The 15,083-nt window shown below is 52.2% G+C and overlaps 1 protein-coding gene across 5 annotated transcripts in view; it reads right to left on the minus strand.

Moving 5' to 3' along the window:
* Positions 1–327: 327 nt before the first annotated feature.
* MOV10 (Mov10 RISC complex RNA helicase) overlaps positions 328–15,083 on the minus strand; it is a 27,033-nt gene continuing 12,277 nt past the window's right edge. The window contains exons 3-22 of one of the 5 annotated variants that reach the window (XM_040231026.1): positions 12,850–12,991; positions 10,951–11,731; positions 10,432–10,667; positions 9,985–10,243; positions 8,550–8,684; positions 7,761–7,929; positions 6,625–6,779; positions 6,186–6,362; positions 5,930–6,077; positions 5,095–5,253; positions 4,746–4,849; positions 4,503–4,600; positions 4,195–4,411; positions 2,966–3,083; positions 2,563–2,754; positions 2,271–2,345; positions 1,287–1,412; positions 1,115–1,203; positions 615–736; positions 328–525 (exon numbers count right to left, since the gene is read on the minus strand). In XM_040231026.1, the coding sequence (XP_040086960.1) occupies positions 434–525; positions 615–736; positions 1,115–1,203; positions 1,287–1,412; positions 2,271–2,345; positions 2,563–2,754; positions 2,966–3,083; positions 4,195–4,411; positions 4,503–4,600; positions 4,746–4,849; positions 5,095–5,253; positions 5,930–6,077; positions 6,186–6,362; positions 6,625–6,779; positions 7,761–7,929; positions 8,550–8,684; positions 9,985–10,243; positions 10,432–10,667; positions 10,951–11,123 (2,844 nt within the window). In that variant the 5' untranslated portion in view covers positions 11,124–11,731; positions 12,850–12,991 and the 3' untranslated portion in view covers positions 328–433. Of the gene's footprint in view, positions 526–614; positions 737–1,114; positions 1,204–1,286; positions 1,413–2,270; positions 2,423–2,562; positions 2,755–2,965; positions 3,084–4,194; positions 4,412–4,502; positions 4,601–4,745; positions 4,850–5,094; positions 5,254–5,929; positions 6,078–6,185; positions 6,363–6,624; positions 6,780–7,760; positions 7,930–8,549; positions 8,685–9,984; positions 10,244–10,431; positions 10,668–10,950; positions 11,732–12,849; positions 12,992–15,083 lie in introns of all 5 variants that reach the window. The other 4 variants (XM_040231025.1, XR_005719382.1, XM_040231023.1 and 1 more) reach the window with 4 other exon arrangements.

Raw genomic sequence — 15,083 nt, forward strand, 5'->3', positions numbered from 1 at the left:
CTCTCTTGAGGTGCTCACCGGGGGCCAGCCCCAGGTTTGCAAAAGCAGGACTCCCGGCCGGCAGGGTGGAGTCTTGGAGAAAAGGATGAGGTCATTCCTGGCTCTGGGCCTTGGAGGCGGGTGAGGGGAGTGGTCTGGAGAACAAGCTAAACTTAGAAGCCTGTGGGTGGCTTCTGTAGCCTCCCACTGGCTTTCCTCCCCTGGAAGGGGGGTGGAGGGATGGGGGTGGGTTTGGCCTTGGGCAGGGTGTGACAGTTCCACCTTCCCCTCTGGGGTCATCTTGGGAGTTTAGAAAGCTGGGGCCTGGCTGAGGAGGAGACAAGAGACTTTGGCAAAGAATAACATTTTTTTTTTCAGTGTTACTTTCTGCCCCTTCCCCCAATTGTTAGCAGCCTGTTGAGAGCAGCAGGGGACGGGGTCAGGTGGGCGGTCCTCAGAGCTCATTTCTCCACTCCGGCTCCACTTGCAGGGACAGGCCCCCTTCACCCTCCCGCTCCTGGGGGAGGTAGTCTTGATTTTTGGGTCCTAGAAAGAGAGGGGGTGAGCTTTGTCTTAGTCACTTACCTCATCCCTCAGCACTGCCCCTCTTCTGGCCCACCCTGGCCCAGCCATACCTGAGGTAGAGGGGCTGAGTTTGCTCAGACCTTGGAGTAAGTTCTGCCCCTGCTGCAGGTCCAGTTTGGCAGGGAAGGGGCACCCCGTATACCCCCCGTTTTCTTTACAGAACTCCAGGAATCTGTGGGGTACAGGAGCATTCATACACAGCTGCACAGGGCTGGCCGAGTGCCTGCAGAGGCTGGAGGCCCAGCCTGGGTCCTGCACACTGGCCTATGCCTGGGGGCAAGTTGCTTAACCTTGGCAAATGGAGATGTTAAGATAAAACAGATGGGAAGATTACCTGAGCCTCAAGGGTGCTTCATAAAACTACAGCTCTCCTAGGCTAGGGGGCAGTGTTACTGACTCAGTGGGCATGAGTTTGAGCAGACTCTGGGAAATAGTGAAGGACAGGGAAGCCTGGTGTGCTGCAGTCCAGGGGGTCTCAAAGAATCAGACGCAACTTAGTGACTGAACAAGGCTTGTAGCCATCAAGAGGGACGGAGGGTGGGATGCTCACACTTTCCAGTCGGGGTCGTGGCCCAGCAGGAGCGGGTTGCCCACCACGATGAGCAAAGCCTTGGCCCGAGTCACTGCCACATTGAACCTCTGGAGAGAAGAGGTGGTGGGGGTCACAGCAGGGAAGGGGCCCCTGGAAGGAGGAGTACCCACCAGCCCACCAGCCCTCCAACCTTGGGGTTCTTGAGGAAACCCAGGTTAAAGTCCAGATCCAGCTGCACAAAGCTCTGGCTGCTCCGAACGGTGGAGATGAGGATGACGCTGCGTTCCTGGCCTTGAAACTCTTCCACAGAGCCCACCTAGAGGGGAGGGAGGCAGGGCCGGAGGCACTCAGCAGGGGACCCAGGAACCAGCCCCGCCTACCAGAGCCTGAGGACAGTTGTCGCAGTGGAGGGAGCCAGGAAAGAGGACAGGACTATGCTGTGCTAGCTGAAACCTGAAAAGTGAATCCCGTTAAAGTGGTGGGAACTGGAAAGGCTTCTAAGCAAAGAAAACAGGATTCCAAAGAATACTAACTCAGCAGAGTTTTTCAGACTTTCACTCAGTACTTGTTTAAGTAACTCTAGGCCCTAACCCAGACCGCCTGAATCAGAATTTCCACCGGAGAGGCCTCTAATTCCTACAGTACCCACTTTCAACCCTGGCTGTGCAGATCGCAGATCACCTGAGGAGCTATAAAAGAACAGCTGCCCTGGCTCTCCCCCCAGATAGGATAGCTGTGTTAATTGGCTGGGTGGCACCCTGGCCCTGGCAGCACTAAAAGCTCTCCAGGTGATTCTTATCTGAGAAAGAGTAGAGCTAGCTGTCAACTGACTCAGGGTGGGAGGTGAGTGGGGACATGATCACACAGGTCGGGCTGGCTAGGGAGACTGGACTTTATCCTTAGGGTAGAGACTTTAAATCAGCCTGATCCTAAGAATCCTTCGGGGTAACTGCTAAACACACAGGCTTCCTGGCCCCAGCCCAGACCTACAACTTGGGATCTCCAGCAGTGAGAAGCCAGGGGAAAGCCCAAGTCCGTCTCAGGCAGCGAGGGTGGGGCAGGGACTGGGGCTGTCCCAGGAGCAGTAGGGCAGGGACCCAAGGAGGTGTCTGGAAGTGGGGGAGCGAGGGAAACAGAAGTCAGGGGGGGAGTGTGAAACAGTGGTGAGGGTCACCTTCAAGTCCTTGATGTCGTCTAGTCCCCGAAGCTGCTTGTCAAGTTTGGTGATGCAATAACGGATTTTTTCCACCTGGAAGATGGGGACAGGTGCCTTTCTCTCCTGCCATTACCCCAGCACAAGAGGGAGCCAGGCAGGAGGCCAGGGAGCTGGGGGGCAAAGAGGAGGTACAACTGACCTCTGAGCTCTTCTGAGATATGGGGCCAGCAGAGAGGCCTGAGCTGGAGCCTCTGCCTAGCAGTCTGGCTAGGTATGGGAATGTTCCCTTGATGGGAACTGAGGGCCTGACCTGCTTCCGGTATGGGGAGATGACGCCCACACTTCGGGGGCTCAGACGGGCTTTGCCCTTCTTGGAGGAGGGGGCCAGGAGCTGCTTCAGGTAGGAAGTCACTGTGGCAGCCTCTTCTGGGTTGAAGAAGGACGGGCTGTTGCCCTCACGCTCATCCTTGCCCATTACACCGTGAAAGATGATTGGAAAGTCCTGGACACAGGGTTAGGGGAGACCTTCAGTTGGACCTCCCTGACTCTCTTCCCTTCCACCCCCAAACCCTTCCAGGGAATGGGGGATGCCAGGTAACTAAGGGCAGGGCTTGTGGCTTCCAGTCAGAGACTCCTGCTACCCAGACCCTCAGTAAGAGGGAGGCTGGGGAACAGGTGGGGGGAGCCTGAGCCCCAGCCCCGCTCAGCCTCACCTGTCGAGGCAGACCCTCCCAGCGGCAGAAGCGCTCTCGGTCAACGACATCCGCACAGGCCTGCAGCTCCCCATCATAATACAGCCGGTTAGGAACGTCCAGGATGGTGGGGTGAGACCTAGGAGGAGGAGGAGGAAGGAAGAACAAGACCAGACAGGGGCAGGCGCTCCTCCACCCACTCACACACTATCCTGTCCTGCCCACTGCATAGCAGACTCATTCAGTTACAGCTTTTGCAGCTGGGCACTAAGAGACCTGGGTTCGATCCCTGGGTCGGGAAGATACCCTGGAGCACGAAATGGCAACCCTCTCCAGTATTCTTGCCTGGGAAATCCCACGGAGAGAGGAGCCTGGTGGGCTACACCTCATGGGGTTGCAAAGAGTCGGACATGACTGAGCGACTAACACATACATAGTTAACCACAGAAAGCAGAACCAAATGTGGCTCCAGAAAGCATCCAATCCACAGATTTCAAATTTAAAAGAAAACATCAAGAAATTAGGGACCCACTCTCAAGTCTCAATTTTGCCAAGGAAGGATAATACAAAAACACGTATCACCGACTATCACCATTACTAGATGAGATAATGTGTTTAAATCCAAAAATATGGAGGAGGAAATGGCAACCCACTCCAGTATTCTGCTTGGAAAAGTCCATGGACAGAGGAGCCTGGCAGGCTGCAGTCCATGGGGTTACATGCCTGAGCATGTGTGCATGAAGGTGGAGGGAGATGGGTTGGTAGCATTAAACTGGTAGAACTAAAAAAAAAAAAAAAAAAAAATCCAAAAATACAAGCAGTACTAACACAACAGCTAACATTTGTTTGCATTCTTAGTGGACTCATCTAAGGAACTAGTTCCCACCTAGGAACTCAACTGAGCATTTCAGATGCAAGAACTCTCTGACTAAAGGAAGTACACAGCTCTTTAACTTGAATAATCATTAATTGTCTGTATTATTCTCATTTCTTCTTGGATTGCCTAGAAACTTCACCCGGGACCTGCCTCAGACATATTCCAGTGTCTGGGAACCACTGACCATCCCCTGATATACAAATAGGCAAACTGCTCTAGAGTGAGGGCACTTGCTAAGTCACACCATCTACAAACAGCAGTGATGGGACTGCAGAGGAGACCTTCCAGTTTACAGTCTTTTTGCACTGCATAGTCTCTGAGCAACAGGACTGGGATGGAGGCTACAGCTGGGCTGGCAGAGGGTGAGGGGTACCTGTAGTTGCGCAGTAGCTTGGTTATGAACTGAGGGTTATAGCCATCCGGGCCCTTCTTGTATAGGCCATTGAAGGTGAGCAGCCGCTCCAGCAGTGAGTACCCCAGCCCGTGCTTCTGGGTCAGCGGGCAGCGCAGCACAGGCCCCAGCTGCCGAGGGTCCCCTGCCAGCACCAGCTGCCCTCCTGGGTTGTCTGTTTCTTTGACTTCCATCAACCCTGGAAAGTGGGGAGTGATGGGGAGAAAGGCATGTGGTGGGGCCTCTCTGACGCCATGTGGGGCATACTTGCAGCCCCTCAAACCCCTCACCTGCTATGGCCACCAGGCTCTCTGGCTCCATGGCATGGCCAGCCTCGTCGATGAAGATGTGTGTGAAGTGATCGATGGGAAACTGGGCCGAGACCAACCTGGGAGGTGTCAAGCCAGGCAGGGGTCACACCCAGACTGTCAAACCTGAATGCTCACCTAGGCCAGCCCTCCCCCCAACTCCCCAGCCTGCCACCTCTTTACTAACACAATATTAAGAGATGCACACACACACACACTTCCCACCTGCTGGCAGTGATGAGCGTGGTAATTAGGACGCGATATTCCTGCAGCTTCTTCTTGGAAGGAAATACAAAATCCCCGTTCTTTGCATCCCAGTTACAACAGGGCTGAGGGTTGGGCAGGGAAAGGAGTCAGCTTGGCTTCACCGCCAATTTCACCCTCACTCTGGCTCCGGGGCCCCCAGGCAATTTTATTTACTTTCTCTCACTTTACACACAACTGAAACTAAAGCCCAGAGAGGGCACTTGACCCACCCAAGGTCACACAGTGAGTATCTCAGAATAAGGGTCTCCTAGTTTCCTGACCCAGAGCAGCACCCACTGTCCCTCGGCCGCTTGCCTTCCCTAGGTACCTTGATGTCCTCAGGGACTAGGTGGATATCCCTGCTGGGGGCCAGGAGGCGGTAGATGGAGCTGGGTAGGTGGACCCGGAGGCGCTGACAGAGGAGGTCAGCCCCTGAGTTGGACGGAGCGCAGGCCAGGATGTGGGCTTTGGGCAAGTGCTTCACCACCTGGGGTGGGGATAAGCACAGTGTGGGAAGCAGCTTATGGTCTCCGGGTTGGGGGTGGTGCATAGAAGTGTGGTTGTGACTCAGGCTGGCGCAGTGTGGTATCTCTCTCCCATTGCTAGGGGAGGGAGTGACTAAAAAGGCAAGTTCTGATCCCCAGCCCACTGCAGTCCAAACAGGACTTTATGCTAGAAAACTGCTGCAGTAAATATAAAAGGCTACCATGACTGATGCTGAAGCTCCAACACTTTGGCCACCTGAGGCGAAGAGCTGACTCATTGGAAAAGACCCTGATGCTGGGAAAGACAGAAGACAGGAGAAGGGGACGACAGAGGATGAGATGGTTGGATGGCATCACTGACCAATGGACACAAGTTTGAGCAAGCTCTGGGAGATGGTGAAGGACAGGGCAGCTTGGCGTGCTGCAGTCCACGGGGTCACAGAGTCCGACACGACTGAGCGACTGAGCACAACAATCATGACTGAGACACGAACTGCAGTGTGGAGTCGTGCAATACTCAACGTGCACACAGTGCTCAGAGCCACACTGGCCCTCGGTGCCAGCTCAGGGGAGTGCGTTTGGGGAGCTGGAAGGAAGCAGAACCTGGGGACAGCTGCTTGGTTCCAGGGGGACTCAGAGTGTAGGCCATAGACTGTAGGCCACAGGCTCAGGCCCCACCTGCTTGATGGCTTCCACTAGGGTGACAGTCTTGCCCGTCCCCGGAGGCCCAAAGATGATGTAGGGGGCGGGGCGGGTGGTGCCCATAACGATGTGCTTCATGGCCTGCAGCTGCTCCGGGTTTGACTCCAGACTCCGGTCGTACAGCCTGGCAGAGTGCCACAAACACGATGTTGTCGAGTCCCAGAAGCCTCCCTGACCGCATCCCCTACACCCATACTTCAGGTGGCCCTGGATCCCCTGCCCACAGTCTCACTTGAGCTTCACATCTGAGGGCAGCAGCGGGACTCCACGAGAGGCCACAGGGAAGAGCATGGGCCCAAGTGGCCAGCGCCCCGTCAGCTCCAGGGCACGGTGCTGCACCCGCAGGGGCTGGCGGTTGAAAGTGAAGTTCACCTTGAAAGTCATCCCATCCACAAAGCGGCTCAGGAGGCTTTGGGAAGGGAGAGGGGGAAGCATTCCAGTAAGGAGGGGTGGGCAATAAAAGGCCAGGACTCTCTCCATCTACCCCAACCCCACTCCCTTTCCCAGACCTCCAAGCAATTCTCTAGGAAAGGAAGCTGCTGAGGCACCTCACGGTCGCCCCCTTGCTCTGTCCCTGGGGTCCGACTCACTGTGGTGAGAAACACCCTCCTCTCTTGGCCTTTGGGCCATCTGTAGACGTTCCTACAGCTCAGGGTTCCCTCAACACCTACCTGGTGGAAAAACTCAGCTTGACCCGGTCCAATTCCACCTTGTGCACAAAGCCCTTGTAGGTGACAGCGTCCTCGTGATATGTCTCAGAGGACAAAAGGGCAAATAGGTGGTCACCCCGCAGCACTGAGGGGCGGCTCTCAGCTACCCCAGGAACCTAGGAAGCAAAAGCACCAGCAAGCTTCTAGCCCAAGATGACCAGTGGAGGGCTCACTGAGACCCCCTCCTGAAACACAAGATCTGATGAGCCACATCTACCCTGGGGTTCAGGGAGCTTTGCTTCTTTCCTCTTCCACCAGGCAGGGCAAGAGTCAGGGGAGGTGGGGAAGGGACAAGTTTGCCCAAGCTGCTCAGAGATGCTCAGTCCAGGAGTCCTGGCAACCCTCCAGGGCACGATTTCAAGAGCCAGGGGTCAGCTTCCCAGTAAGTCCAGCTGCCCTCTTGGCCAGTTCAGTTTCTACTCTGCCTTTAAAATCTTGTTCAAAACTCAGTTTCTGCAGGAAACATTCCCTGATCGTCCTCATTTGCTGTCTCTTCTTACTTGGTGCCTTTCTCAGAACATGGGTGCAGGAATCCGTTCTCATGTGCAATTCTGGACTTACGTATACACATTGAACATCTGAAAGCTGGAGAGGTCTCTAAGAATTATCTTCCAGACTTCCCCGGTGGTCTAGTGGTTAAGAATCCACCTTCCAATGCAAGGAACTCGGGTTCGATCCCCAGTGGGGGGAACGAGGATCTCACATGCTGCAGGGCAACTAAGCCTGCACGCTGCAACAAGAAAAGCCTGCACACTGCAATGAAGATCCAGTGCAGCCAAAAAAACCCACACAGATAAACAAAAAAGAACACAAATCATCTACTTCAGCTCCATGCTTTTCAGGTGAGCGAACTAAGGCCCAGAGATAGCGAAAGACTTGCCCAAGGTTACAGAGCCAAGTGATAGCCAAGTCTGGGCTAAAATCCCCGTCTTCCCTATTACCCTGCTCTGACACCTCTTTTGGGGGCCTAGATGCCTATTCTGCTCCTTGCTGAGCCCTCTGGGACAGGAACAGCGTCATTATCCTTTTGTTCTGCCCACAGTCTGTGGGTTGGCTAACTTGAGTCCATCCTCCCTACTACCAACCCAAGCCCTGACCTCCAAGGTGAGCAGACGGGGGTTCCGGTCTATGGGGTCCCAGGTCATGGGCACCGACTCCAGGTCATAGTGCCGGATGTCATGCTCCATCTGCAGCTCCTCCAGGTGCAGCAGCAGCCGGAGCTTCACCTCATAGTTCCTCCACTTCAGGGCTGTCTGAAGCTGGGCCCTGGCAGTGACGGGTGGGGAGATGCGAGGGGAGGGATAGGAACAGGATGGGTCAGGCAAACCCCATGTCCCGAAGCACCTCTCCCCCTGCAGCCCTGAGACTATGAAAACGTCAGGAATCAGGGAAGACTAGAAGAGCAGAGAAGCAGATGGGGGTCAGAGGCCTCTAAGAAGAGAGTCCCTGCCCGCCAACCTCAGACCTGCATTGTGGATCCTGGAGCCGGAAACACCCTCTCTCTCAAAGATCCTCCCATGACTCACACCCTCACCTCATTCAAATGTCATTCTCTGCTCAAATGTCACCTCCTCGAAGAGGCCAGGACTAGCTGTCCTCTGCAAAACAGCACAGCCCACCCCTTACCCTGCTTTAACGTTGGTTAGTTCTTCATAGTACTCATCACTACATAAGATGAGAAATGCTCACTTTCCCCAACTACAATGTCAGGGCCTTCATGTGAGTGATTCACCTTGAATGCAGCCTGACACATGGTGTGTTGGCCAGTCAGGGGATGAATGAACTGAGCATGGGAGGCTGAGGACAGAGGCATGGGGCAGAAACAAGAAGTGAGCAAAGAAGAAACATATAAAGCAGTGTGAAGGGTGCAGACGGATGGTACTTACTTGATCTCAGCAATCTCCTTCGGGGCAGTGAAAATACTTGTTCCCCGAAGAAGGATGGGGAGCAGCTGTCTGAGGCGGGGGGGTGGGTAGTATGTTCCCAGTGGCAAACTGAACTCCAGGTCATAGTTCTTAGCACTGCAGGAGTGGGGACAAGAAAAGCTATTACAAACACAGAGACCCTTCGCCTTCAGAGACTCTGAGAAGGCCCTTCCCTGGGCTAGGCACAAAGCCCTGCTTCAATACTATTGCTGAAAGGGGTCAGTAGCCTTTGCCCTAGAAGAGAGGACTCACTGTCTCATGAGGCTGCTCATGCCAAGGCTGGACCATTTTCATTTTTAGAAAGCATGATACTTGAAAGCATTAAAAGAAAAAAAAAAAATATATATATACTATATGGAATTCCCTGGCAGTCCAGTGGTTAGGACCCCATACTTCCATGGCAGAGGGGGGTCTATCTTTGATCCCTGGTTGGGGAATTAGGATCCCACAAGCTGTGAGGTTATCTATATACATATATAAACAATACATGTTCATTAGAGAAAAAAAATCAGAAAATAGGTAATTAATAAATAAATGGGTAAATAAACAACATGCTTACCATCCAGGGATAACCACTGTTAACTTTTTGATATGTAGCCTTCCAGACATTTTTCTTTGTCAATATGTATTATACAAATATATTTTAAATTAATTAGCCAATTAATTAATTAACTTCTTGGCTGCCCTGCATGGTTTGTGGGATCTTAGTTCCCTGAGGGATAGAACTTGTGCCCCCTGCAGTGAAAGCTTGAAGTTCTAACCACTGGACCCGCAAGGAATTCCCCTATACATATATTTTTAGAAGAAAGAGCACAGTGGTCTCACAGTTTGCTTTTATAGCTCAGTATTTTGTGAACACCTGGACATATTAAAAAGAGATGTCTACACCTATGATTCCATTCACATGACATGTCCAGAAGAGGGAAATTGAAAGAAGTACATGAGTGGTTGGTGAGGGCTAGGAGGCGAGGGGGCGGAGGGTGGGGCGGGGGCACAAAACGGGTGATAACTAAAGGGTATGGGCTCCTTTTGGGGGTGATGAAATGTTCCAAAATGGATTGTGATGATGGTAGGACCTAATTGTGAATATGCTAAGGAAATCACAGATTGTACACTTTAAAGGAATGAACTGTATAGTATGCAAGTTGTTTCCATAAAGCTGTTATGACGGAGAGGGGGAGAGGAAGAGAGAGAAACACGACCACCCCAGCTATCTGATAATCCATCATACAGTCAAAAATACTTGAAACTTTTCCACACTGTCCTCATATCCGCTTTTCTTCTTAGAAAAGGTCTCAGGTCTGGAGGAGTTAAGAACTCACCGTCAGGAAAGGGGCCCACATGGTGATGTGAGGAGGGACCCCCCAGCCTGAACTGGGCTGGACAGAGAACTTACCGGTCGGGTCTCTCTCCTTCCTCTATCCGGCTGGTCACCACAGGGTTGCGAGCGACCTGGGTCCGCTTGAAGGGAGTCGTGGGTTTCAGCTGTGCTGCCAGGGGACTGTGGGCCACGGCGGCTAAGAAGCGGGCGATGTAGAAAGTGCCAGCTCCTTCTGAGCCTGGCTCTCCAGGGCCCAGCAGCTCCCAGAGCACTGTGGCTGGGAAGTAGCCCACAAAGCTGGTCTTACAGTGAACATGGAGCTCATAGCATTCACCTAGGAGAAGACAGCTAAGTGAGTCGGGTTGGGGAGGGAGCTGCCCAGGAGCATCCCAACCCTGACATCCCCCAGATAGCCCCTACCCCAAGGCAAGCCCCACCAGCCTGCAATAGCACATTCCTGAAGCAACAGACCCTCCTAGGGCAGGCCTCCGGCCACCAGAGGCTCTTTGAGAGCCCACTCACCTGGACCCAGGAGGCAGGGCAGCTCCCGGTCTCCATTGCAGAAGGAAAACTGGGGGGTCCGGCAGAATGGGAAGAGGTGGGTGAGGGTGACAGGCTGGGTTCCTCCATTCCGAAGCCTGAGGGTCAGCACCTCCTTGCGGTTCAAATCCAGGCGGATAAGGAGCTGTCCATCTCGGGCTTCGTGGGGCCCCTGGACTTCCACATTCACCCCATGTTTCCCATGCATATACTCAGCCCTGGGGAGAGCGGGAGTCAAGGGCGGGCAGGGCTGGGGCAGGAGCAGACAGGACTGGGGGTTGCCCTCGGGAAAGTCACAGAATGGGGAAGATGGCCAAGTGCCAGCCCTGCTCAGGAAACCCACCCCTCAACTCAGGCCAATTAGCTCCTTCCCTGCTCTCCCCTCAGTCCTTGCAGGAGGGAGCCCCCACACCACCCCCACCAAGCCCAGGCAAGCCCCAGTCACACGGCTCCCCACATGCCCAGGCCCCTCTCGCACACCCCTGTCACACACAAGCACACCTGTCATGAAAGATAGTGGCTAGCAGTGACCTGTGGTGTTTGCTCATTTCCAACCCCGGCTTCATTCTCCTCTTTTCTGGGAACCACACGTCAGCCCAGCGGTCGAGCCCGAAGAACCTGACTCGGGTCTTGGTGACGTAGGCCAGATTGGCAATCTTCATTCCATACAGCATGGAGGAGAAGCCAGGGGCAGGGGTCCCAAAGCTGCCGGGAGCAGAGGAGACTGGGGAGTGAGGGCCAGGGGGCAGCAAGCTGGGGAGGGTGTCTGAGAGCCACTCTGTGCGGGACAGGATGGGGCTGGGGACAGAGACTCGGGCCGGGACGGCAGGACTTCTTAATGTTTTCAGGGAAGGCAAGGGGACCCTCCCCAAGACTAAATACGATTGTTTTAAATAAGCAGCAGGTGGTGGAGGTTGCACTTCTGAGGAGAAAAGTCCAATGGTGGGCTGTTGAGATGGAGGACTAAGGGAAGAGAGAGTAAGAAATGAAGAGCTGGGACAGGGTGGGGGCAATCTGGGACAGAAAAGATATAAACACTGAAGCAGAAAGAGTTAAGGCAGAGGGGGAAGCTGAAGAAGCTGATTGGTAGGGTGGTGGTGGGGAGTGGATCCCAGGTCCAGCCCGCTGGTGAGGAGTGAGAGGGGGCAGAGTGCAGGTTCCAGGGTGTGTGGGCAAGGTGGCTGATCAGACAGCAGTGTCCCCCCGAAGTCAGAGGGTGCAGGTAGAACCAAAGCAGGAAGGGAAAGGATCCTTCTCCAGAGATCAAATAGCTTGTTTGGGCCTAGAGAAGGTGAAGACAGGGAAAACTGGTCAGAAGGACAATAACCCCAAGGTTCAGTGCCTGGATTTCAGTTTAGTCAACTCGACAAACACTTACAGAGACCTGTTATGTGCCAGACACTGTGCTAGAGGCTGGGGGTTCAAAGAGGCCTTGAGGAGCATGGAGGGAACACATTAATTCCAGCCCCTGCCTTGAGCTCAGAGGGGAGGAGCTCAGACTTGGCGGCTTCCCCAGGAAACAGCGTCAGAACTGAGTCCTGAAGGATGAATGGGTGTCATTCAGGCATAGGATGGAGCACAGAGCGTGAGCCGAAGTGTGGGGGCGCGAGTGGGGGAAGCTGGGGGGACCACCCTCTGACACTAGCTGGGTCACTTTGGGTCTGTACCTCGCAGAGCCTCACTTTGCTCCTCTATAAAATGGGGGTATAACAGCAGACCTATCTCCCGGGGTGGTTGTGTGGATCACAGGAGAGACCGACACTGTGGTGTCCACTTAGCCCAGTGCTTGGCACATAAGATCTCAGTAAGGTGCACTATGATTAGTATCACATCCAATCTGGTTGTACTAGAGTGAAGAGTGCAAGGAGGGATTGGCAGGAGGCAGCAGAGGTGGGCAGGGACCAGGTCTCACATAGTTTTGCATGCCAAGCCATGAAGCCTGCACCTGACCCTGAAGGCCAGCAGCTCTCCTCCTTTACTGGCACTTAAGGGCCAGAGGACAACCCCACATGTGACACGTCATAGACACATTCACGCTCTGGACAGCTGACCACCCTCCCTCCATGCTTTGAGGGGAATGAAAGCAAATCCTAGTTCCTAGGAACCATGGCCATCTCTGTTGAACTATTAAGGCTCACCAGCATAAATAAGATCATTCATGGTTATGGACATTTCTCTGGTGCCCTCTGCCTATAACTCTGCCCCTCTCCCTCCCCCCATGCAAGTGAGTGATACTATTCAGAAAACTTTGAATTGGCTCTCATTTGTCTTAAAAAGATACTAAATCATGTGAAAACACAATAGAAAATGCTCAAGAAATGTTAGCTACTATTATTAGTATCCTATTAGTAGTAATAGTAGTACTAGTAGCAGCAGTAGTAGTTAAGAGTAGTAACTTACTTCCAGCCTGCACCAGAGGCTACACTGTGGTTACACAACCACCCCATGTTGGTGGGTTTTAAGCAGGGGAGTGGCAAGATCATATTTGCATTTCAGATCACCCAGGCATCAGGAATGGAGGATGGATTTGCTGGAGGCAAGACTGTAGGCAGGGAGACCAGTTAGAAGAAGGCCATTGCAACCGTCCAATTCAAAGTTGACAAGGGTCCGAACAAGGCAGTGGTCAGGATGGAAGAGGAGACAGATCTGATATTTAGAATAAAAAATTAGCAGATTTTGGTTTCGGACAGGAGAGCAAATGTAGGCTGGGAAGAGGTAGGAGTCGAGGACAATACCGAAAGCAGTGGCTTGGCTTCAGGGACTATTCCTGAGATAGGAGGGAGACACAGGAGGAGGAGGAGGCTGGAGGGACATATGGGTCTGGACATAGTCAATCTGAGATCTCCATGGTCCACAGGCAGCTAGTTCCATGAATCAAAAGCTGAGGACTCAGGCCAAAGCAAAGCAGACCCTAATAATGAGATGTCAATAGTATTTACAAATATGGAAGTGTTCAGGATCTTCCCAGGGATTGAGTCGTCTGAGAACCACTGAGGTCACCACAACCCAGGGAGGACTAGAAAACAGAGCAGGAAGTTCCTGGAGAGGGAAGAGAATCAGGAGGAAGGCTCACAATCAGGCATCAGGCTCAACTGCTGCTGAGGGGCTGAGGCAAAGGGATTGAAATCAACCCTGGTAACTTGGTCAGTGAGTCACTAAGTTCCATGAATCGGCACACACTCAAATGCCAACAGATGCCAGACTCCACAGGTATCTTTGATACCTGCAGCCATCTCAGGTCCTACTTTTGAGTCATCAGTATAAGAAGGATCACCCATATCCTTCTTATGTGAATATTCTATAACCTACTACTCTAACCAGGGGCTTCCCTGGTAGCTCAGTGGTAAAGAAACCAGCTGCAATGCAGGAAACACGGGTTTGATCCCTGGGTTGGAAAGATCCCCTGAATGAAATGGCAACCCACTCCAGTATTCTTGCCTGGAAAATCCTGTGGACAGAGGAGTCTGGTGGGTCACAGTCCATGGGGTCACAGAAGAGTCAGATGCGACTAAGGGAGTAAACAACAAGTCTAAACAAACAAAAGCTCATGTGCCCTGAAACACCCTGGAGCTCTCAGCTTAGTGGCAGAGAGAAAACAGGACCCTGAGGGGACTGAGCAAAGCCAGGAGCACAAATCCTGTCTAAAAGGAGGAAACGCTACTCATCTCTAGAAAGAGGTCACCAGGCCCAAGATGGCCAGATCTGGCTTTTAAGAGAAGCCCAAAGTACAATTTTAAGGTAAAATCTTCCATCTTTGGAAGCTTCTGCATTGACGTGAGCAGAAGGAACTCTGCAAGCTTTGCAGCGTCTATGATAGGTGCTATGCCTGTGTGCTAAGTCACTTTACATGTGTCTGACTCTTTGCAACCCCACGGACTGTAGCCTGCCAGGCTCCTCTCTCCAAGGGATCCTCCAGGCAAGAATACTGGAGTGGGTTGCCATGCCCTCCTCTAGGAGAAAGGTACTACCACCTAAGTATTAACTTTAGCTTTCAAATTATTCTTTATGTCTATTACCACTATCCAAGTTCACTTGGTTTAAGGGGACATCCATAAAAATTAAAAAAAAAAAAAAAAAAAATTTTTTTTAAATCACAAACTTAGTACATACTTGTTGGAAAAAAGCACCAATTCTTGCATTATACATCTAGTCATTTGCGTTTCAAGGGGAAAAAGGATGAACAATTCAATGGAAAAACAGAATATTCAACTTAAAGAGCAAACTCTGATCAGGGGTAAGAAAAGATACTCCAAAAACAGAGAAATGCAAATTAAAGTAAAAATGAAGTATCATTTTGTTTCCATGAGACTGACAAAAAAGAAGACAGTCACAACAGGTATTACTATGTGGGAAAGAAAACTCTCATACATTGCTGGTAGAAAAGGGAAATATTACAACCATTTGGAAAACAATCCGGCAACATCGCCTAACATTTGATATGGAGGTATCCTTTAACTCATGGGAATGTATCCATGGAAAAGAAACATACCAACATATAAGAACATATGTGCAAGGAGGCCTATTGTAAAGTCCTTCACACTGGCCAAGAATTGAAAACAAATGTCCATCCAAAGGGAGATAGCTGAATAAGCTGTAAACACTCATACCACAGAATATCAGACAGCTATTTAAAT

This window comes from Oryx dammah, unplaced genomic scaffold, assembly GCF_014754425.2.
Source record: "Oryx dammah isolate SB20612 unplaced genomic scaffold, SCBI_Odam_1.1 HiC_scaffold_28, whole genome shotgun sequence".
Classification (NCBI taxonomy): Eukaryota; Metazoa; Chordata; class Mammalia; order Artiodactyla; family Bovidae; genus Oryx; species Oryx dammah.